The sequence below is a fragment of the Octopus sinensis genome, linkage group LG23 (genome assembly GCF_006345805.1).
Source record: "Octopus sinensis linkage group LG23, ASM634580v1, whole genome shotgun sequence".
NCBI lineage: Eukaryota > Metazoa > Mollusca > Cephalopoda > Octopoda > Octopodidae > Octopus > Octopus sinensis.
The window spans coordinates 22,498,160-22,523,811 of NC_043019.1; the positions used below are offsets into that span (position 1 = coordinate 22,498,160).

Sequence of the window (25,652 nt, forward strand, 5' to 3'; positions counted from 1 at the left end):
GGTTGTTTTAAAAAAAGCTAGAAATAGCAAAATCTGCTTCAATTCTTGCACAACTGCCTTTAGAAAGAAAGGTCACATATGTATATATATGGTAGGCATATATATGCATAAATCTATGAATAGATGCCCTTCTATATTTTTGTGTATTTTTCTATCTGTATAGAGGTTAATAGTGTGGCAAATTATTATCTTAATACTTATTAATTAACACTGATTACAAATCAGCAATTATTAACCCACAAGTATTATTAACTCACTAATAAGTTCTTGGTAACAACATTTATACGCAGTATTTCCAGGGATAGTTGAAGAGGGTACAATGAAACTCCAACACTGGTTCAGATGATCTCTCATTTTCTGTCCCCGAAGATTTTGTAAATAAAGTGTGTTTACACATTACTATGCACACACACATACATGCACACACACATACATGCACACACACACACACACACAATGCTAATTTGAGGGCACCAGTTCCAAGCCATCATTGGAACTGTAAAAATTTGTAAAACTTTCATGTCTAAGAAATGCAACTATTATGCATGGGAATATGTACATAAAACAAAACATACAAATTTGCACATGTACTCTACTCCAAATATTGCACATATACATACATACATGCAAAAATAGCCTGCTCTTTCTCTATTGACAAGAAATCTTGAAATAAAACTGAATAATGACATACATACAGATTGCATATATACAAGCATACAATCTATAGATATACTTCATTGTATGGCTTAATACATGTGTATACAGGTAATGTAGAATACAGTGTTTTCCCCCTGCAACAGCTTTTAACCCATGGCCTATGACCCAACCATAATTTGACCATGTGTAAATCTAAGAAAAAAAAATCTTTATTTCAGTTTTTAATATAGGGAGCAAGGGAGAGGGTTGGTTTTGAGTGGTAGTGGGTTTTGCAAGGTTATTAAAGTTAAGGGGTTAGTTGGAGATATGCTTTGATATGGAGACATACAGATGGACATGTGTAAAGGATTTCAAGGGTTTTTTTTTTGTTATAGATTACGGAAAGAACAAAAAAATGAAATGCACACTGTTGGAGTTGTCATTCCTAGCATCACCAGTGTTATCATCAAACATCAGCAGCACTGTTATTATAATCATCATTGTTGTTATTATCGTCGCCACCTTCGTCACCACCACCAACCTTATCACCATCACACAACCACATCCATCATTATCATCATCATTTCCACCACCAACAACTCCTACAACCCACCACCACCACCACCACCATCATCATCATTGTCATTTAAGATCACCACTGTCACCCCACAACACCACTACCAACACCAATTTCTTTACTACCCACAAGGGGACAAACAAGGACAGACAAACGGATTAAGTCGATTATATATCGACCCCAGTGCGTAACTGGTACTTAATTTATCGACCCCGAAAGGATGAAAGGCAAAGTCGACCTCGGCGGAATTTGAACTCAGAACGTAACGGCAGGCAAAATACGGCTACGCATTTCGCCCGACGTGCTAACGATTCTGCCAGCTCACCGCCTACCAACACCACCATCACCACTACCAACATCGCCATTGCTATAAACAGCCATTAACATCACAATTGTTATTTATCTAATATCACCATCACCACCATTGTTGACCTCAACATTTAAAAGAAAAAATGTTTGGTCCTACAATCTGTGTACACATATTTTCAATAGGCCATTTACTGCAGTGTTTGTTCTCAGATAGTATTTCTTAGAGACTTGCTGCATTAAAAACGCAATAAATATCAGAGGAAGATGAAAATTCATCATCTACTCTGGTGGTTATCAACCTGGGTCCACGTGACCTTTAGAGGTCCATATAAAATTTCCTTGTTAAAATTTATCCGCAATAAATTACTTATATTTCTGAAATACATGAAATATTTTAACAATTTTTTTAATACAATTTCTAACAATATTTAATTATGAAAATATAATAGGACATTTTTAAACATCAAATGGGTATGAGGGTGCATCTGAGTAAAGTAGGGACCAAAGGAGCCCATAGGCAAAAACTGGTTGAGAAACACTGATCTAAGTGTGAGTGCCAGGAGTATTTTGGCCCTTTTGAGCCTTTTCAATGGCACAGATTTGCAACCAACCACATACCCAGATGAGTGAATTCATTATCTATTATATTTAATATGTTTCAAGCACAGCCAAATCCATAACAGATGTTATGTCAGGACAAATACTGCAGTAAATGGCCCATCAACTGTGTATATACATTAAGTATGATACATAGATGGCTATTTTAATTAAATACTGTCTGAATTGCATACACCAGATCCTCATGATCATCATCGTCATCATCATTGTTTTAATGTTTACATTTTCGATGTAAGCATGGGGCAGGCAGAATTGCTACAGCTGGATGCCCTTCCTGTTACCAACCCTCACCTGTTTCCAAATGAGGTAATAGTTCCTCATGACCAGACATGGTGTCATGAAAGATTGGAAACAAAAAGAAAACACTCTGCATCACATTTACAACCATCATGTGATGTTAAGACTAAAACACAGTAACACACACACACACACCCACACACACGTATATATATGGTGCGCTTCTTTCAGTTTCGTGGAGGCGCAATGGCCCAGTGGTTAGGGCAGCGGACTCGTGGTTGGAGGATCACGGTTTCGATTCCCAGACTGGACATTGTATGTGTTTATTGAGCGAAAAACACCTAAAAGTTCCGTGAGGCTCCGGCAGGGGCTGGTGGTGACCCCTGTTGTACTCTTTCGCCAGAACTTTCTCTCACTCTCTCTTTCTGTTTCTTGAGTAACGCTGCGATGGACTGGCATCCTGTCCAGCTGGGGGGAACACATATGCCACAGAAACCGGGAAACCAGGCCCATGAGCCTGGCTAGGCTTGGAAAGGGCGACGTGTTTTTTATCTTTCAGTTTCTGTTTAACCAAATCTACTCACAAGGCTTTGGTTGGCCTGGGGCTATCGTAGAAGACACTTGCCCAAATTGTCACACTGAGTGACTAGATCTAAAACCATCTGCTTGGGAAGCCAACTTCTAAACCACACACACACACATATACAGATTCGTGATTAACTCAAAAAGCCAACAAGGTACCATTCACCAAAACATCCAACCATGCTGTAAAACCATGATCACCATTCCTCTAAGCAATCCCCCCTCTCTCTCACACACACACACACACATAAATCTACGACAATGTCAGACAGCCAACAAGGTTCCATTCACGAACACCACATCCAGCCTTACCACAAAACCATGATCACCATTCCTCAAAGCAATCCAACCACACACACACACAACTATCCCTGCTATGTCTACCACCATTACAACCACCCAATCTCAGACAAGCACACAGCATCACATACCTTAAACGTGGCAAAAGCCAAATAGTCCAATAAGGCATCTTTATTGATTGTCTTAACCGTTTCCTTATCATAACGCAGCAACGCTTCGTCCATCCACAGTACAGTGTGGTAGAAGTCATCATCATGATAAGCGATTCTACCAAGTTCGTAGCAGTCTGCGGCTGGAAAAAAGCAAGCAGGTAAGCATGCGGTTAGCAGCGAAGGAGGTGGACTGCTCGGTAAATGAACAGTGGTGGTGGTGGTGGAGGGGGATGGTGGTTAATGAGACTTAAGGCACACAGTTTACAAAAGGGATATGTATGTGTGTGTATCTGTCTTTGTATGTATATGTATATATATATATATATATATATGCACACACACACACACATGTAATATGTGTATATATATATATATATATATATATATACATACACATATACACATATTTAAAGGGCAATTTAAATATGCCCCTTTAACATTTAGATTACCCTGTCAAATGTAATTCTTCTTTTGTCATATTGTTTTGGATTAATCATGCTTTATCTCATAGCTTCAAAATTTTGATGATATGACTGTATATTTTTAGAATGCCATTGTAAGGTAGATGTGAGAGTCCAGATCTGGCCAGATTGAACATAAAACACGTAGAATATTTGGGCCCAATATGGCTGTTTTAAATGCGAAAAGTTAAATTGCCAGAAAAGACACATTGCCAGCTCTTAGAACACTATATATATTTGTGTATTTCTGAATGGAAACCAGGAGGAGGACTCATATAGGCCATGTATAAGTTGGCTGGAATCCAGTAAAATTACAAAAGAGTGTTATGCATCTCTGAAGATTAGACAGTGTAGTTTATCTATATAATTTATATTATATCATTACATCACTGATCATCCTTCTTTGTAAATGAAACACACATAAAATGGTGGAACTATTTAGTTTACAGTTTTGCCTGTTTTTGATGTGTATGTGTGTGCGCGCATATGTGTATACATGTATTATGGATACCGGCTAAGATCTTTGGTTAAAAACTTCTCTTTGTAACTCATGTGATTATATTCTTGCTTTACCATCTTAGTAAACAAATGATTCATTTTATGATGTAGTCCTAGAAACATGTATACCAGAGACTTCAAAAACAATGATGGTTTTGTTATGGGTGGCAAACATTTGATCGTATGTCTGCCGAGTCACAGCCAGCCTAGGCCTGAACACAAACAATAGCCAATGAATATTAACAGTATGTGGTTGCTTGATCTGCCAAACACAGCTGCTAAATTTCCATCATAATGTAACCTAACATCTAGACAAAGGAAGGCCACCTTAGACAATGCAGTTCTAGATATGCTGTGTCTGAATAATTGATGAGATGGGATGGCCGTGGATGGAACATCTATGATTATTGGATTGACTAGAGTATAAATAATATGTATGCATGCGTAAATATACGTATATATAGATATAGACATACAAGCATATTTTTGCATACACATTTACTGATACATACATATGCATTTGCATATATATATATATATATATATATATATATATATATATATATCATCATCATCATCGTTTAACGTTCGTTTTCCATGCTAGCATGGGTTGGACGATATATATATATACACATACATACTCCTACATATATATACACACCAACATACATATATACACTCATACATATATATATATACATACACTCATACAAATCTATATAACTACATTACATACATGCATTTATACAAACCTACATACACACTTGTACACACATATGTACATACACATGCATAATTACATACATATACACACACATACATACACAATCATGCAGACACGCACACATACATAACACTCATAAACACACACACACACAACTATATAGAATGGTTACCTAAGGAAACCTAGCAATAATCTTCACAAAATCAATGCCATGTTCCTCTAGGCGCTGTCTAGGCTATAGCGACATGTTTGGCTTTTAGATTTCTTTGTAAAACATCAGGAAATTTCTGTTTTTCTTTGTAGTCAGCAGAACTAACCATCTTCTCTGTGCCGGTTGCAAAGAAAATACATTTTAAATAATATTTCCCCTGCAGTGATTTTCTTCCTAACAAATATTTCTTCAGCTCTTTTATTTATCTCTTTCCCTCCCTCTTTCTCTCTCTCTCTCTCTTCCTCACAACCTTTCTTTTTCTCTCCTCTCACCCTCCACAACACAACACATACTCTACACCATGAACTGATAAAGTGGTCGATAAAAACACTGGCAGTCGGTCAGTTGATCTGATCGACAGAACAGCCAGCTTGTGAAATTAATGTGTAAGTGGCTGAGTGCTGGGCCATTGAAATACAGGTACTACTACTCAACTTTGCCATTTGAGTGAATTGGAGCAATGTGAGATAAAGTGTCTTGCTCAAGGACACAAAGCACCACTGGGATTTGAACACACAACCTCTTTTGCCAAACCGCTAAGTTACGGGGACGTACACACAACAGCATTGGTTGTCAAGCGATGTTGGGGGACAAACACAGACATACAAACATACACACACACACACACACACACACACACACATATATATATACATATATGTGGAGGTGCAATGGCCCAGTGGTTAGGGCAGCGGACTTGCAGCCATAGGATCGCGGTTTCGATTCCCAGACCGGGCATTGTGAGTGTTTATTGAGCGTAAACACCTAAAGCTCCACGAGGCTCCGGCAGGTGGTGGTGGAGATCCCTGCTGTACTCGTTCGCCACAACTTTCTCTCACTCTTTCTTCTGTTGGCCTGCTCGCTTAGCCAGTGGGGTGGCATCATTTGAAGGCTAAAACAATGCAAAGTGCATTGTGACCAGCGATGCATAACAACATCTGATAGCCTGGTCGGTCACGGTGATCACGGTGATATATACATATATACGACGGGCTTCTTTCAGCCTCCGTCTACCAAATCCACTCACAAGGCTTTGGTTGGCCCGAGGCTATAGTAGAAGACATTTGCCCAAGGTGCCATGCAGTGGGACTGAACCCGTAACCATGTGGTTGGTGAGCAAGCTACTTACCACACAGCCACTCCTGCACCTATAATCTATACAACAAACATACAAAACAATAAAATAACACCAAAAACAGCAAAACAAACCACGCAACAGAGTGTACACACCCCTCACCCCTGCATATTATGCCTAGAAGCTCACACAGTACTGCCTACATGCCTCAGGGAAATGGGAGTATCCGGTGGAGCAGTAACAAACTTGCACAAAACTATTGCAAATATCATGAAGATGATACTCTCTTTTACTCTTTTACTTGTTTCAGTCATTTGACTGCGGCCATGCTGGAGCACCACCTTTAGTCGAGCAAATCAACCCCGGGACTTATTCTTTGTAATACTTATTCTATCAGTCTCTTTTGCCGAACCGCTAAGCATAAACACACTGACATCGGTTGTCAAGCAATGCTAGGGGGACAAACACAGACACACAAACATATACACACACACTTATATATATATACATATATACGACAGGCTTCTTTCAGTTTCCGTCTACCAAATCCACTCACAAGGCATTGGTCGGCCCGGGGCTATAGCAGAAGACACTTGCCCAAGATGCCACGCAGTGGGACTGAACCCGGAACCATGTGGTTGGTAAGCAAGCTAATTACCACACAGCCACTCCTGCTGTGATGATGATTTCTTTCAAATTTTGGCACATGGCTAGTGATATTGTGGGGAAGCTGGGGCGAGTAGATTACATCGACTCCAGTGTTCAACAGGTACTCTTTATCGACCCCAACAGGACAAAGGACAAAGTTGATCCCCAGTAAAATTTGAACCCAGAATATAAAGACCCCGCAGAAGAAAGACTGTCAAGCATTTTGTCCAAAACACTAACAATTCTGGTAGCTCACTGCCTTAATTACTTCCAATTTTGGAACTCTCTCTCTCTCTCTCTCTGTTACTCTTTTACTTGTTTCAGTCATTTGACTGTGGCCATGCTGGAGCACCACCTTTAGTTGAACAAACTGACCCCAGGACTTATTCTTTGTAAGCCTAGTACTTATTCTATCAGTCTATTTTGCCGAACTGCTAAGTTACGGGGATGTAAACACACCAGCATCAGTTGTCAAGCGATGTTGAGGAGACAGACACAGACACACAAACACACACACACATATATATATATATATATATATATATATATAGAGAGAGAGAGAGAGAGAGATATACATATATACAACGGGCTTCTTTCAGTTTCCGTCTACCAAATCCACTCACAAGGCTTTGGTCAGCCCGAGGCTATAGTAGAAGACACTTGCCCAAGGTACCACGCAGTGGGACTGAACCCGGAACCATGTGGTTCGTAAGCAAGCTAATTACCACACAGCCACTCCTATGCCTTTTTACGAGGTGGGGAAGATGATTGTTATATTAACTCCAGTATTTGGGCTGCTACTTTATTTTATCAACTCTGAAAGGATGAAAAGCAATTTTGGTCTTAGCAGGATTTGAACTCAGGAAATAAAAAGCCAGAAGAAATGCTGTTAAGTACTTTGTCTGATGTGCTAAAGATTCTTCAGGCTCACAAACTCTAATAAAAATAATAATAATAATCCTATCTTCTAAATGCACAAGGTCTGAAATTTTGCGGGAAGGGACTAGTCAATTACATTTATCCCCAATGTATAACTGGTACTTATTTCATCGACCCCTAAACGGATGAAAGGCAAAGTCGACCTCGGTGGAATTTGAACTCAGAACGTAACAACAAATGAAATGCCACTGTGCATTTTGTCTGGCATGTTAACGATTCTGCCAGCTCATCACCTTAATCATCATCATCATTTAACGTCCGCTTTCCATGCTAGCATGGGTTGGACGGTTCAACTGGGGTCTGGGGAGCCTGAAAGCTGCGCCAGTCCAGTCAGATCTGGCAGTGTTTCTACAGCTGGATGCCCTTCCTAACGCCAACCACTCCGAGAGTGTAGTGGGTGATTTTATGTGCCACCGACACAGGTGCCAGACGAGGCTGACAAACGGCCACGCTCGGATGGTGTTTTTTATGTGCCACCGAGTAATAATAATAATAATAATAATAATAATAATAATAATAATAATAATAATAATAATCCTTTCTGCTTTAGGCACAAGGCCTGAAATTTATTGGGAAGGGGATAATCAATTACATCAACCGGTACTTATTTTATCAACCCCGAAGGGATGAAAGCAAAGTCGATCTCGGTGGAATTTGAACTGAGAATGTAAAGACGGACGAAATACCAAATAATAATAATGACAACAATTCTTGCAGTAGTAGTGGTAATGGTGGTGATAGTAGTAGTAGTAGTAGTAGTAGTAGTAGCACTAGCAGTAGCAGTAGTAGTAGTAGTAGTAGTAGTAGTAGTTAATCATAAAATAAAAAAAGAGAAAACATTCCAGGAACAAGGGCAACAAGCTTATTGATGAATTAACAAAAAGGTTAAAATTAAAACATGACATTAAAAATGGAATATTCTGGAAAGTTATGAAAAACATTTATGAAAAAAAAATAAAAAGAGAAAATAGTAATAATAATAATAATAATAATGATAATAATAATAAATAAATAAATAAAGTATGAGTGAAAGAGAAATATTAATTTCCCAAAAGAGGAAGAAATAAATTCACACACACGTATATAACAAGAAAAAATATTAAAAAATAACAAAAGGATTCATTTAAATAACTTAATTAACAGAAATAATAATCACTAAAATATAACAATAACAGAAACAAAATAAAAAATATAAAAAATATTTTTTTTTACTACAGGATTATAGTGATTTTTTTTTTTTAATTATTATATTTAACCCTGTACTTGACTAGTACTTTATTCTATCAGTCCCAGAAGGGCAAAAGCAAAATTGACTTTGATGGGATTTGAATCCAGAATGTAAATTACTGCAAGGCTGTTACAATTCTGCCTGAAATTTAGGTGGGTAGGGGCTTGTTGATTAAATAAGTACCAGTATTTGACTGATACTTATTTTAATCAATCCCAAAAGGATAGATGTTGAAGTCGATTCCAGTGGCATTTGAACTCAGAATGTAAAGCTGGAAGAAATGCCCCTAAGCATTTTGTCCAGTGAGCTAACATTTCAGCCATCTCACCCCCTTAATAATAATAATAATAATAATAATAATAATGATGATGATGATGATGATGATGATGATGATGATGATGATGATGATGATAATCCTTTCTACTATAGGCAACAGGCCAGAAATTTGGGGGCGGGGATTAGTCAATTACATCGACCCCAGTGCTCAACTGGTACTTATTTCATCAACCCTGAAAGATGAAAGGCAGAGTCAACCTTGGTGGAATTTGAACTCGGAAATGATCCATTGCTTTGGATGCCAAACAATGGCTATGCTATACTCGAGCTGGTCATCTGGACACAATGTATGATCAACTCAACCCCAGCACATTGGCTTGATTGGCCACATCCAGATGTACCATGACCCATCTTCTTTCCCCATGTGACATCCTGGTCATCATCAATAATGACAAATGAACATCATCATCATCATCATCGTCGTTTAACATCCGCTTTCCATGCTAGCATGGGTTGGACGATTTGACTGAGGTCTGGCGAACCAGATGGCTGCACCAGACTCCAATCTGATCTGGCAGAGTTTCTACAGCTGGATGCCCTTCCTAACGCCAACCACTCCGAGAGTGTAGTGGGTGCTTTTACGGGCCACCGGCACGAGGGCCAGTCAGGTGGTACTGGCAACGGCCACGCTCAAATGGTGCTTTTTATGTGCCACCTGCACTGGTATCGACTTCACTCTATTATTATTATTATGCTATATGTATACACATAAGTTTGTTTGTGTGTATAAGAAAGAATGTTTAGATGAGATATATATAGATATAGATATATAGATAGATAGATAGATAGATAGAACACAATACATACCTGTGAGTTCTTGGGTTTTCACACCACCAACTTCCCCACGTGCAATATCAGCAGTATCCAACTGGTAGGTGTCTTGCAGTCGCAAAAGAGCGGCTGCTGCCCCATTAAGATCTTCATAGTCAGGAAGATGTTGTCTCTTGATTTCTATCGTGGAAACTAATTCTATAGGGAAGGCAAAAAAAAAAAAGGAAAAATAATAAATAATTACAAATTAATTTTCAAACAAAATTAAAATCAACAACAAAATTTCAATAATGATAAATTTGAAGCGAAAAACAACAAAAGGCATTCGTATATTTTTCCTGAATTTTTTATTTTCTAGAGAGGGATTATAGGTGCAGGCGTGGCTGTGTGGTTAAGATGTTGAATTTGCAACTACAAGGTTTCAGGTTTATTTTACATGAATTTCGACTAACAAACTTTGTGTATGCATTGGCTATTTTTGCATTTTTTTAAATCATTCTAATATTAGCCAATGCAACAAAACCCTGTCCAGATATCTGTTTCTTATTTTTAATTTAAGAAAAAATATGTGAATATTAGAAAAACACAACATGAAATTCTTATTTTAATTCAATTATTAACAATGAAAAATAATTCAAATATTTTTTAACAAAAGAATATTTATTAGTTTTATTGTATTGCCTGGAAAAGAAAGTGGATTACAATGAAGAATGCAGGTGCATGCATGTTAATATTCTTAAGTTATTACACCTGGAAAAGTACAGAACACGACTTCTACAGTAGAATTTGCCTTATTTGTCACCTTTAAAAGAAACTATAAAGTACTTAAAATATTGGAGCTGAGAATAACATTTTTGAAATTAAAATACATTATATTAGGTAAATCTGAGATAATTTATTTCATTTATTGTGAGAATGTAAAAATCAAGTCAATCTTTAAAAGCATGGTACAAAAATAAATTTAAACAAAAATATTTTTAAAATCACGTCTTTTGAAATATACAATTAAAATAGTAATTTTATTTAGTTATATAGGTGCAGGAGTGGCTGTGTGGTAAATAGCTTGCTTACCAACCACATGGTTCAGGGTTCAGTCCCACTGCATGGCACCTTGGGCAAGTGTCTTCTACTATATCCTCTGGCCAACCAAAGTCTTGTGAGTGGATTTGGTAGACAGAAACTGAAAGAAGCCTGTCGTATATATGTATATATATGTGTGTGCGTGTGTGTGTGTATATATATGTTTGTGCGTCTGTGTTTGTCCACCCAACATCACTTGACAACCGATGCTGGTGTGTTTACGTCCCCGTAACTTAGCGGTTCGACAAAAAGAGACAAACAGAATAAGTACCAGGCTTACAAAGAATAAGTCCTGGGGTCGATTTGCTCAACTAAAGGCGGCGCTCCAGCATGGCCGCAGTCAAATGACTGAAACAAGTAAAAGAGTAAAAGCGAGAGATATCAAATACAAACAATAAAGCATGAAGCTGTAAATAATATTGCATAGCGTAAAATATATTAGTTAGCATTAAAACAGTAGAATTAGCTTAATTCATCTTTGGCTAATTCATTACTTCATCTAGCTCATCACTTTCAGTTTTCTCCTAGGGCTGACTAATTAGGCAAATTCTACTGTATTTTTAAAAAATTAATTCTATTTTATTTCATTTTTAAAATATTGCTTTTTCCAAAAATAAGCCCATGGGTTTAAATACAGACTTAAATAATTTTGCTTAAATAATTTTTTTCTGAAAATAATAAAAATTACTGGGGCTATACATGAAAAGAGTTGCTGAATGTAAGCCCATAGGCTTAAAATCGGATGGGCTTATTTTTGGAAAAACCCAGTTATGCTTTTATAATTTTTGTTTTAACGAAATAAAATAAATTTTTAAATATTGTTCTCGGCTGCAATATTTTAAGTACATAGAATTTTAATTTAAGTACTTTTTAGTTTCCTTTACAGGTGACAAATTAGGCAAATTCTACTGTAGAAATCGTGTTCTGTACATTTCCAGGCGTAATAACATGCTTGCACCCACATTTTTCATTGTAATATCTATAATGTTATATACATGCCTATGTATATAAATATCAACAGATAGGAATAGAGAGAAAGATAGAGAAGTGAATGGTGTGTGAATTTTAGTCATGGTGAGTGAAACTGAAGAAAAAGAGGTTTGTGGAAACATGGAAAGATAGAAGTGGACAGTGTGTGTGAGTATGTGTGTGTGTGTGTGTGTGAGAGAGAGAGAGAGAGAGAGAGAGTGAGAGACAAAGACAGAGAGAGCTGGAGGGTGGAAAAAGGCATGAGAGATGGTAGAGGAGGAAGGAATGAAAATAAAGAGTAATATATAAAAAAAGGATGGGTTTGTGTATGTATGTGCATATGTATATGTGTGTGTTTGTGTTTGTGTGACATGGATTCCTTAAATACTTGAAAAACAGCAGGGACATAACAAATTAATATTGTTGGATATATACACACACAATACTGGGTAGACACATACAAATTACAGGATATATATACAAACACAGAATTTCTGGGTACATACAAATACACACAGTTACTGGGTAGATATAAACGCACTCAATTACTAGGTTTATATAAATAATTACTAGGTATACATTAGCACACAAGATAAGGTATATACAAACACATAGTTATTGGATTTATATGTAAATACACAATGTTGTGCATATACAAATACACATAATACCTGGTATATATAAATATACAAACAATGTGTAAATAAGAATATATATTGTCCATTGCTTTCAGCAGATCTTTCACAAAGTAGGCTGTTCTCTGGCCTGTTCTCTGCAATATCTCATTATTTCATGTTGCGTCCTATGGTTATAACTTGGCCAAGGTATACATGACTTCCACCTCATTGGTTTTGCCTCCAACCACAACTTGACCGGGAGAGCATTCGACTCAGTGAAGGATGTGCTGAAAGTGAACCCTGACAACACCACTTATGCAAACCTCTTCAACAGCATGGTTCTACCTGCAGTGCTCTATGAAAGTGAAATATGGGCAACAATAAAGAGGGAAGAACAGTGATTAATAAACAGCACGAAGAGCCATGGAAAGGTCAATGTTGGGAATCTTGAGAGGTCACATCTGAAACAAACAGACCAGGGAAAGAACCAGAGTGAACATTTGAACAAACTCAGACAGGCCAGACATGTTGTATGATGCACCGACAATTGGTGGACGTGTGCAGTTAACAGGTAGTACCCATGTGAGCAGAAATGACCACTCAGACATCCAAGCAATTGGATAAGAAAAACAATTGGCATGTTTGGAGTGGCAGAAAATATGGAGAAATTGTCAATAAAAATGTGAAACTTTGGAGCACTGACTTGATTGGAAGCAAACAAATCTTTGGGAAGGTGAACATCAGATGTGGTATATTCTAAGCTGATAGTTTATCTCCATTACTATTTGCATTGACCACAGAGCAATATTACAAAATGTCAAAATAGATTCTGTCGTGTCTGGGGAGAGTCATTTTTTTTGTGTGCCTTATAATGTAACACACTCACCGGTAAAATTTCCACTTACTTCTTATTTTTATTTTCCTAAAATTTTCATTGCTTCTTACAACCTTTTCAATGGCAAGATGCAATGAAAATTTTAGGAAAATAAAAATAAGAAATAAGAGGAAATCTTACCGGTGAGTGTGTTTTATTATAAGGCACAAAAAGAAAATGACTCTCCCCAGACACAACAGAATATGCTTCAACATACGAACTCATATAAAGAATCTTGCAAACCAAATCCAAAAATCAAAATAGATTATGATTTGGGAAAAATGTATGGTCAGATGAATCTGGATGATTTAAAGCTTTATGTGAAAAATGAGAAGTAGCTGGAAAGCCTTGTGCATAGTGTTTGTATTTTCTCAAATGAAGTAGGAATGCAATGGATTGATGATATAAAGAGAATAATGGGAGCACAACAGAGAAAGAATATGAGATCAAAAACAGAATGGATGAAATGCTGTGGCCAGTGGATTGAAAGCAACATCTGACAGTCTGGCCGGTCAAGGTGATTGTCCATCAATATCTTTGATGAACTGAACTACTGATTCATTGAATTATAGGGCAAATAAGTAGCCGAGTATTCCAGAGACAAAGTACACTCAATGGATTACCCAGGCAAAAATCAGTTATTTTACATGGGGTGTAATAAAGCTGGACTCGTGAATTACATGTATCGTTCATCCATTGCACTCTTAACATGGTTTCTGTTGACCCAGCTTCACTCACAAGTGTTGACCAGGGCTATGCTTGCCCAAGATGCCACAAGACAGGATAGAACTTGGAGTATCTTGATTGCAAAGTAAATACTTTAACCACTTGACCATGGTTTAAGCACACGCGCACACATTCACTAGAACATATACACACTTATAATGCATACACAGACATACACACACACTCTCTCTCTCCCTCTCTCTCTCATATATAATGGATATGTACACATATATATTCAATCACTACATATAACGTATATCTTTTATCTTTTACTTGTTTCAGTCATTAGACTGTGGCCATGCTAAGGCACCACCTTAAAGAATTTTTAGTCAAATGAATCAATCCCACTAATTATTTTTTTAAAGCCTGTTACTTACTCTATTGGTCTCTTAAGGGGATGTAAACACACCAACACTGGTTGTTAAATGGTGGCAGGAGACAAACACAGACACAAACACACACACATATGTAAATATATATGACAAGTTTCTTTCAATTTCCATCTATCATTCATAAGCCTTTAGCTGGCCTGAGGCTATAGAAACTGAAAGAAACTTGTCATATACATTTACGTTTGGTAAGTAGCTTGCTAACCAACCACATGGTTCCGGGTTCAGTCCCACTGCGTGGCATCTTGGGCAAGTGTCTTCTGCTATAGCCCCAGGCCGACCAATGCCTTGTGAGTGGATTTGGTAGACGGAAACTGAAAGAAGTCTGTCGTATATATGTATATATATATATATATATGTGTGTGTGTGTTTGTGTGTCTGTGTTTGTCCCCCTAGCATCGCTTGACAACCGATGCTGGTGTGTTTACGTCCCCGTCACTTAGCGGTTCGGCAAAAAGAGACCGATAGAATAAGTATTGGACTTACAAAAGAATAAGTCCTGGGGTCGATTTGCTCGACTAAAGGCGGTGCTCCAGCATGGCCGCAGTCAAATGACTGAAACAAGTAAAAGAGTAAAAGAGAGTATATATGTGTGTGTGTGTGCCATGTGGGTGGGAAGCAAACTTCTTACTACATGGCACTCTATCACACAAACACATTTGTACACATAATGTAATCACACAGGCAGTCAATGCAAACAAACACAGAATTGACACAATGCGTGCACACACACACTGAGGTTCATACGATGTATAAAACATTGAGAGAGAGAGAGAGAGAGAGAGAGAGATTGAATAAGAATAGAGAAGAGATATGAATGAAGAGAGAAAAGTGAAGAGAAAATGAAAGAGAAAAAGAAGAGCAAGGTTACGAAAAAGTGAAGGAGAGAAATTTGAGACAAATAATGAGACAACTTGATAGCTAGACAGACAGTCAGACAGACAGACAGACAGACAAACAACCAGACAGACAGTAAGATATTTTATAATGTTAGGTGTATGCACATGGCCTCATAGTTAGGATACTTGACTTTTGGATGTAAGATCATGAGTTCAATTCCTGGCAGACCATCGTGTCCTTGAGCAAGACTCTTTAGTTCACATTACTCTGGGCCCACTCAGCTGGCAAAAATTAGTTGTACCTGCTGTATTTCAAAGGGCCAGCCTCGTCACATTCTGTGTTATGCTGAATCTCCCTGAGAATTATGTTAACCCTTTAGCATTTAAACCGGCCATATCCGGCCAAAAGTATTCTGCCTGTTTTATGTTCAAACTGGCCAGATCTGATCTCTCACACCAACCCTACAATATCATTTTAAAAATTAACAGCTACCTCATCAAAATCTCATAGCTACAAGATAATGCATGATTAGTTCAAAACAATGTGGATGAAGAAGCATTAATTGTGGCAGAATAATGCAAACACTAAAGGGTTAAGGTCTGTGGAGTACTCAGCCACTTGCATGTCAATTTTACAAGCAGGCTGTTCTGTTAATCGGATCAACTGAAACACTTGTCACTGAAAGTGGTGAAGTGCCAGGTAAAATGTTGTTATTGACATCAAAGGAAAAGAAACTGTCATGGATTTAGTAACAGACAGGAACAAAGAGAAAAGAAACAAATAAAAAGAGTGGATCAGAAAGAGGAGGGTTCCACTTACCATTTGTGATGTTGTCCTTTAAAAACTGGAATTCTTTGTCCCAGTCCACGGTGAATCGTTTGACTAGGAGAAATGCATTGACCGGATTTCCAACAAAGTGATCTGGATTTTCCAGAGCAAAAGTACTGTGCCTGTCATAATCCTCAGCAAGGCTGTAAAATATGCCAAACAGAAAAGAATTACCAAACAGAACCACCACACACACACACACACACACACACTTGTTCCTATTTACTACATTCATCTCGAACACACACATACACGCATGCATATATATATATATAATTTAGAGAAAAAAAACCTCTATTAAACAATTCAATAATGAAAGATGTTATTCACACCATATAGAAAACATATACTATAAAAACCTTATTCTAAAAATTAATAAAGTACAATAAATATGCATATGTGTGTATATATATATATATATCATCATCATCATCATCATCATCATTTAACGTCCGCTTTCCATGCTAGCATGGGTTGGACGGTTCAACTGGGGTCTGTGAAGCCAGAAGGCTGCATCAGGCCCAGTCTGATCTGGCAGTGTTTCTACGGCTGGATGCCCTTCCTAACGCCAACCACTCCGTGAGTGTAGTGGGTGCCTTTTACGTGCCACCCGCACAGGTGCCAGATGGAGCTGGCAAACGGCCACGAACGGATGGTGCTTTTTACGTGCCACTGGCACGGGGCCAGGCGAGGCTGGCAATGGACACGAATGGATGGTGCTTTTACGTGCCACCGGCACGGAGGCCAGTCGGGGCGGCGCTGGCAACGACTACGATCGGATGGTTCGCTTAACCACAGCTGCAATTTCCATTGATGTTGATCGACTTCGATTTTGGTTCTGCTTTCTGATACCTGATTTGATTTGGTTTGATTTTGATTTTGATTTTGATTTGGATTTGATTTGATTTTCACTTGTCTCTATGGGTCTTCACAAGTGGAGTTTTGTGTCCCGATTTGATTTGGTTGATTTTGATTTTGATTTGATTTGATTTTCACTTATCTCAACGGGTCTTCACATATATATAATCAAAATAAGCCACAAGAATAACTTCGGTAATTTGGTACGATCGTTTCGCACTACATCTTTTTATTAAATGTGGTAAGTATTACAACAGTTTTAAAATGCTGAGCACTCATCAGCCATTTGATATGAAAATTATGTATTAATGGAAAACCTCTATTAATGGCTGATGAGTGTTCAGCATTTTAAAACTGTTGTAATACTTACAACATTTAATAAAATGATGTAGTGCGAAACGATCGTACCAAATTACCGAAGTTATTCTTGTTGCTTATTTTGACTATAATCACCCATGGAATTATAGGGATAACACCATACAAAATTCTGGTGCATCTAACTTAAGTACCATACTCATTTGAATCTAAATTTTGCTGAACTTATATATATATACACATATACATAAATATATATAAGTATATGCACAGATATATACATAGTGACCGGTAAATTCCACCATGGACTCAGAGTATAAAGACAGATGAAAGGAGTGGCTGTGTGGTAAGTAGCTTGCTTACCAACCACATGGTTGTGGGTTCAGTCCCACTGTGTGGCACCTTGGGTAAGTGTATTTTACTATAGCCTCGGGGCGACCAAAGCCTTGTGAGTGGATTTGGTAGACAAAAACTGGAAGAAGCATGTTGTATATATATATATATATATATGTATGTATATGTTTGTGTATCTGTGTTTGTCCCCTCAACATTGCTTGACAACTGATGCTGGTGTGTTTATGTCCCTGTCACTTAGCGGTTTGGCAAGCGAGACTGATAGAGTAAGTACTAGGCTTACAAAGAATAGTCCTGAGGTCAATTTGCTCCACTAAAGGCGGTGCTCCAGCATGGCCTCAGTCAAATGACTGAAACAAATAAAAGAATAAAAGAATTCTGTCTGCAGTGCTAATAATTCTGCCATTAAATTTATTAAATTCTTCATTATTGTTCATAATAAACTGAGACAGCAGTTGGATACTTCAATAGACGTGTTACCACAAGTAGCTTGAAGAAAATAAAAAGCCAAATACATTTCTAACAATTATTTTTATAGCCTACTGTGAAACAATTCTGTCCATAACCTCAAAATTTTATAGAGATTATAAAATTTAAGTAAACATGTGTCAATAACATAAAATTTTTTAACAGCCAGTCATCAAAGAAAGCTAATAATCTATTCTTGCTGCTAAAAAGATGACAAAGGGAAAGGTTGGTTTCGTTATTCTTTTATATGTTTCAGTCATTTTATTGCAGCCATGCTGGAGCACCAAAAGGGTTTGAGTCAAAGAAATCAACCCCAGGACTTATTCTTTGTAAGCCTAGCACTTATTCTATCAGTCTCTTTTGCTAAGTTAAGGGGACATAAACACATCAGCATCGATTGCCAAGTGATGGCAGGGGGACAAACAGACACACACACACATAAATACATACATACACACACACATATATATATACATATATATATATATATATAATATATATATATATATATGTATGTATATGTTTGTGTATCTGTGTTTGTCCCCTCAACATTGCTTGACAACTGATGCTGGTGTGTTTATGTCCCTGTCACTTAGCGGTTTGGCAAGCGAGACTGATAGAGTAAGTACTAGGCTTACAAAGAATAGTCCTGAGGTCAATTTGCTCCACTAAAGGCGGTGCTCCAGCATGGCCTCAGTCAAATGACTGAAACAAATAAAAGAATAAAAGAATTCTGTCTGCAGTGCTAATAATTCTGCCATTAAATTTATTAAATTCTTCATTATTGTTCATAATAAACTGAGACAGCAGTTGGATACTTCAATAGACGTGTTACCACAAGTAGCTTGAAGAAAATAAAAAGCCAAATACATTTCTAACAATTATTTTTATAGCCTACTGTGAAACAATTCTGTCCATAACCTCAAAAATTTTATAGAGATTATAAAATTTAAGTAAACATGTGTCAATAACATAAAATTTTTTAACAGCCAGTCATCAAAGAAAGCTAATAATCTATTCTTGCTGCTAAAAAGATGACAAAGGGAAAGGTTGGTTTCGTTATTCTTTTATATGTTTCAGTCATTTTATTGCAGCCATGCTGGAGCACCAAAAGGGTTTGAGTCAAAGAAATCAACCCCAGGACTTATTCTTTGTAAGCCTAGCACTTATTCTATCAGTCTCTTTTGCTAAGTTAAGGGGACATAAACACATCAGCATCGATTGCCAAGTGATGGCAGGGGGACAAACAGACACACACACACATAAATACATACATACACACACACATATATATATACATATATATATATATATATATATATATATATATATATGTATACACACATACATATGTGTGTGTGTGTGTGTATATATATATGTATATATACGATGGGCTTCTTTCAGTTTCTGTTTACCAAATCCACTCACAAGGGTTTGGTCAGCCCAAGGCTATAGTAGAAGACACTCGCCCAAGGTGCCACACACTGGGACTGAAGCTGGAACCATGTGGTTGGGAAGCAAGCTTCTTACCACACAACCACACCTGTGTCTTCACATATTTTTTTGAACCTTGATTGGAAATAAGTAGGTTTCACCTTAGCTTAACTACCACCTTTAGGTTTGATATCATCATCATGTAACATACATTTTTCATGTTGGCATGGGTGGGATGGCTTAACAGGAACTGGCAAGGCCAAGGGCTACACCAGTTTCATAGTTTGCTTTTGCTTGGCTTCTACAGCTGGATGCCCCTTCTTAATGCTAACCACTTCACAAAGTGTACTGGGTGGTTTTCACGTGACACCAGCATCAGTGTTTTTACATGGCACCAGCACCCACGCCAATGTTTTTCTCTGTAGTACCTTGGTGTATGCATGTATGTACATATAACTTATGTCTAGGTGTGTGTTTGTCTTTGTATCTGCATCTGTCATTCTCTCACATACACACACACTGACAACCCACACTTTTTTGTCTGTCAATCTTCCAAATAGCTACAGATGTTTCTTTGTAGTGACCTCATCTGCCATTCTCTCTATTGAAAGTTCCCTGCCGATGGAAGGGTGGCAACATGTGCAGACCTAACCAGTTGAAAGCGTACAGTAAGTTACAACTTTCATCTGTTGCCTATTCTTCAAAACATGGAAGTCTGCAGTGGGTCTGAATAATCATCTGAGGGGTCAAGGACGGAAAGTCAGAAATGCCATTGACAAGGGAGCATAAGCATAAGATGATGGTAATACTTGTTTTCAACCACCATATGATGTCAAGACAAGGAGACAGTAATACATAAGTGACCATGCAGTGGGATTGATCCCAAACCATGTGGTTGGGAAGCAAACTTCTTAACCACACAGCCACTACCTAACATTTTTTTTTTTCTGATATTTGAAATAACTGTTTCAAATTTTGGCAGCAGACAAGCAGTTTTAAGACGAGGAGAGGGCGAGTCAGTGCCATCAACTCCAGGACTTAAATGGCACTTTATTGTTATTGGCACTTGAAAAGATGAAACACAAAGTTGGCGTCACCAAGATTTTTATGCAGAATACAAAATATTGGAAGAAATTCCACCCTTATAATATAATGATGATAATAATAATAATGAGATGATTTCAAATTTTGGCACAACGCCAGCAATTTTGGGGGAGGGGTTAAGTCAATTTCATCAACCCCAGTACTCAACTAGTATCTATTTTATCAACCCCGAAGTGATGAAAAGCAAAGTGACCTCGGTGGAATTTGAACTCAGAACATACAGACAGATGAAATGCTGCAAAGTGTTTTGCCTAGTGCAGTAATAATTCCACCAGCTCACTGCCATAATAACAATAATAATAATAATGATAATAACATTAATAATAATAAATCCTGATTCCATCTTGTATGACATCACTTATTGTTTCAAAAGATTAATCAAAATGATAATAGAATTTGGTCAGCTTTTCAATGATATATATGTATGTGTGTGTGTGTGTGTATACAGTACTTATGTATGTAAATAAATAAATAATTCATAGTGGTACTGATAATTATTTTACTTTATCATACAAGACAAATTAGGGAAAGTGTTCTGCAAATGAAAGAAACCAAAATGGGGAAAAAAAGAAAAAAAAAGTAAGAAATTAAAGGTGAGAGAATGAGAAAGAGAGAGAGGGTGAGAGGGAGAGAGTGAGGCACTAAAAGACGAAGCCTAGTCAGATATAGATAATATAGGCACACTCACACACAATCAAAACAACAAAGAGTACAATACATATATGTACATGATTATCATTATACATCATCACATATATGCATACATACATATATATGCATAATTACATACATTATATATATATAAACACATACATACATGTGTATATATATATATATATATATATACATACATACATGCATGTATGTATATGTAGATATATATATATATATATATATGAGTATATATATATATATATATATATTATATATATATATATATACATATACATACATATATGTATATATATATATATGTACGTATATATGTATACACACACATATATATATATACATATATACATACACACATATATATATATATATATATATATATATATATATATATATAGGCGCAGGAGTGGCTGTGTGGTAAGTAGCTTGCTAACCAACCACATGGTTCCGGGTTCAGTCCCACTGCGTGGCATCTTGGGCAAGTGTCTTCTGCTATAGCCCTGGGCCGACCAATGCCTTGTGAGTGGATTTGGTAGACGGAAACTGAAAGAAACCTGTCGTATATATGTATATATATGTATGGGTGTGTGTGTATATGTTTGTGTTTGTCCCCCTAGCATTGCTTGACAACCAATGCTGGTGTGTTTACGTCCCCGTCACTTAGCGGTTCGGCAAAAGAGACCGATAGAATAAGTACTGGGCTTACAAAGAATAAGTCCCGGGGTCGATTTGCTCGACTAAAGGCGGTGCTCCAGCATGGCCGCAGTAAAATGACTGAAACAAGTAAAAGAGTAAAGAGAGTATGTATATATATATATATACACATATGTGAATAAACACCCACACATTAAGCTAATGTTAGCATCTCTCAAAAAGACCAACTAAATTCCAATCAGTTTTTGACAAATTATGACACAGACCAATTGCCAACAAACACCACCACCACCACTAACACCATGGCTACCGTGATCCCCACTACCTGCACCACCACTACCACCACCACTACCAAACCATTCCTAACCTATCACTGAAAACAAAAGCAAGTTGAACTAACAACTCTCATAATTATAAAGAAATGAATAATTCAACGAATAAGTGCAAGTATGGCTCATCAATTCATGACATCAATGGAGTCAAACCTGCCGTACTTTGCCATGAATCATTATAATTCCATTTTTTATTTTGTGTGTGTGTGTGCACATGCTTGTGTGTGAGTGTAAATATATATGTTACGTATGGCATGGCTGTGTAAAGATGCTTGTTTTCCAACCATGTAATTTAGAATTCTGTCCGACTGTGCAGCATCTTGCACAAGTGTCTTCTACTACACCTCCAGGCTAACCGAAGCCCTATGAGTGGATCTGGTAGATGGAAACTGTCTGGAAGCCCAATATATTTATAACATATATACACGAGGCTGAGTTTAAAAATCTTTCGGATTTTCACTAATGTGTTTTTGGCAACCTGTATCTCCATGTTCAGTTATTGATTTGATGCAACTTGTTGTCCAATCATTGTTCAATTCTTCATTCTCATAATAACATATAAACATTATTTATTCTTTATTTTACAACCTTAATAATGTGTGGTGAAAAAGTTGCTATTAGATTCGCTTAATACTACTGGTAGAAAAAAAAGGACCAAATGCAAGGGCGGTGGTAAAAGAAATTAATGGTGTGGAAGGCCCAGGAACTATCAACAAAAATGTAGCGCAAAACTGGTTCAGATGTTTTAAGGAAGGTGACACTAGCCTTAAAGACAAACCAAGGTCAGGACGGCTCTTCTATTGTGGGAGATGAAGCGTTGCTTGAAATGATTGAACATCCAAGCACAAGCACTCATAGATTATTGGTAGAACTTGGTCCTTCACAAAGCACCAGCAATCAATGCTTCCATAAGCTTGGCTTTGTGAACGTTTTTTTTTAAATACTTAATAACGTTCTGTTTATCATTTATGCAGTCATTGTAATTGTTAGAATATCTTGTTGTTGAGATAGGCTCTCTTTCTTTCCTGATGAGAAGATTGCATTTTACACCGTTTATTCCTTTGGAATAAAACCAATGTTGTCTTTGAAACATATGTCGAAAGTAAAAGAATTTGAATAACATCTGTTTACTTATACTACACAAATTACTGCACATTAACCCGGAGTTTCTACCTTTGAATAGGTCGCTTCATCCGTGTTACTTGCGTGAATTTTGCAACCCTGGTAACTGTTTATTGAATTTTCCATGTTAACGGTAAACAAAGGATAATTCATTAATCCATTTATATATGTATATATATATATATATAAACAGAGGTATACAACGACAGGCTTCTTTCAGTTTCTGCCTACAAATCCATTCCCTAGGCTTTTACCCGCCCAGTACTATTGTAGAAGACAGTTGCCCAAGGTGGCACACACTGGGATTAAACCCAAAACTATGTGGTTTAAAAGAGAACTTCTTAACTACACAGCCATGTGAAAGAGCTTATGTCCCCATAACGTAGTGGTTCAGCAAAAATGATCAGAGTAAGTACCAGGCTTTAAAAAAAAAAAAGTACTCTTCAAGGCAATGCCCCAGTATGGCCACAGTCCAATGGCTGAGACAAGTGAAAGATAAAAGACAACCGATTAAAAAATTTTGACAGCTGAGCAACCTCGTCAAAGATTTTTGCAATTAAACTCTCTTTATACGTATGCATACATTTGTATATCTGTATACACACACACACACACACATGCACATGCACACACACACACATCTGTATGTGTGATAATAAATGTAGAATGAAAAGTAAGACCATAACCAAACATGTGACTAATATTAAAAAGACTAAATGGCACCAGCTATAAATATCTCTCCTACAGCATGAAAACAAATGGATAACTTATGAGGTTGAAATCTGAAGATACAGTGCATGCCTGAATACATATGTATAAGCAAACATACACACACACACATACTCTTTTACTCTTTTACTTGTTTCAGTCATTTGACTGTGGCTATGCTGGAGCACCGCCTTTAGTCGAGCAAATTGACTCCAGGACTAATTCTTTGTAAGCCTAGTACTTATTCTGTCGGTCTCTTTTGCCGAACCACTAAGTTACGGGGACGTAACACACCAGCATCGGTTGTCAAGCGATGTCGGTGGGGGACAAACACAGACACACAAACGTAGACACACACACACACACATATACATACATACACACATATATATATATGTATATACATATATATGGCGGGTTTCTTTCAGTTTCCGTCTACCAAATCCACTCACAAGGCTTTGGTCGGCCCGAAGCAATAATAGAAGACATTTGCCTAAGGTGCAATGCAGTGGGACAGAACCTGGAACCATGTGGTTGGTAAGCAAGCTACTTACCACACAGCCACTCCTATGTTCATATATATATTAACACATACATACACATGTATACATGAATACATATACACATGCATATATATGTTTGTGTGTGTACGTGTGCGTATGTGTGTATCGTGAATGTGTGCAGACACACACAAAGATGTATATAGATATAGATATAAATATGGTTGTGTGGTTAAGGCGCTTGCTATGCGACCACATGGTTTCAGGTTCAGTCCCACTGCACAGCACATTGGGCAAGAGTCTTCAATTCAATGCCAGCAAGACCTGGAAAAAGAAGGCCTTCCATTATGGAAACAATTTGGTGCAGTAAAATCCAAAAGTAAGGTGCAAAGGCAGAGCTGAAAAAGCAGAGATCCAAGAGGAGAGAAGCAGAAATGACAACCCAGGGTTGAGAGAACAGCACAGAAAAATTGCTGATGACCTATGCTCCATAGGAAGCAAAGGAC

At 37.3% G+C, this 25,652-nt stretch overlaps 1 protein-coding gene and 1 long non-coding RNA gene across 6 annotated transcripts in view; one reads left to right on the forward strand and one right to left on the reverse strand.

The window, feature by feature from the left end:
- Positions 1–25,652, reverse strand: part of LOC115223418 (prolyl 4-hydroxylase subunit alpha-1) — a 112,813-nt gene that overhangs the window by 55,250 nt on the left and 31,911 nt on the right. For 4 of the 5 annotated variants that reach the window (XM_029793948.2, XM_036512657.1, XM_029793947.2 and 1 more), the window contains exons 2-3: positions 16,617–16,768; positions 10,339–10,500 (exon numbers count right to left, since the gene is read on the reverse strand). In XM_029793948.2, the coding sequence (XP_029649808.1) occupies positions 10,339–10,500; positions 16,617–16,768 (314 nt within the window). Of the gene's footprint in view, positions 1–3,390; positions 3,552–10,338; positions 10,501–16,616; positions 16,769–25,652 lie in introns of all 5 variants that reach the window. The other variant, XM_029793946.2, reaches the window with a different exon arrangement.
- The window catches only part of LOC118767682, a 129,481-nt gene that overhangs the window by 23,681 nt on the left and 80,148 nt on the right, over positions 1–25,652 (forward strand). The window lies entirely within an intron of this gene.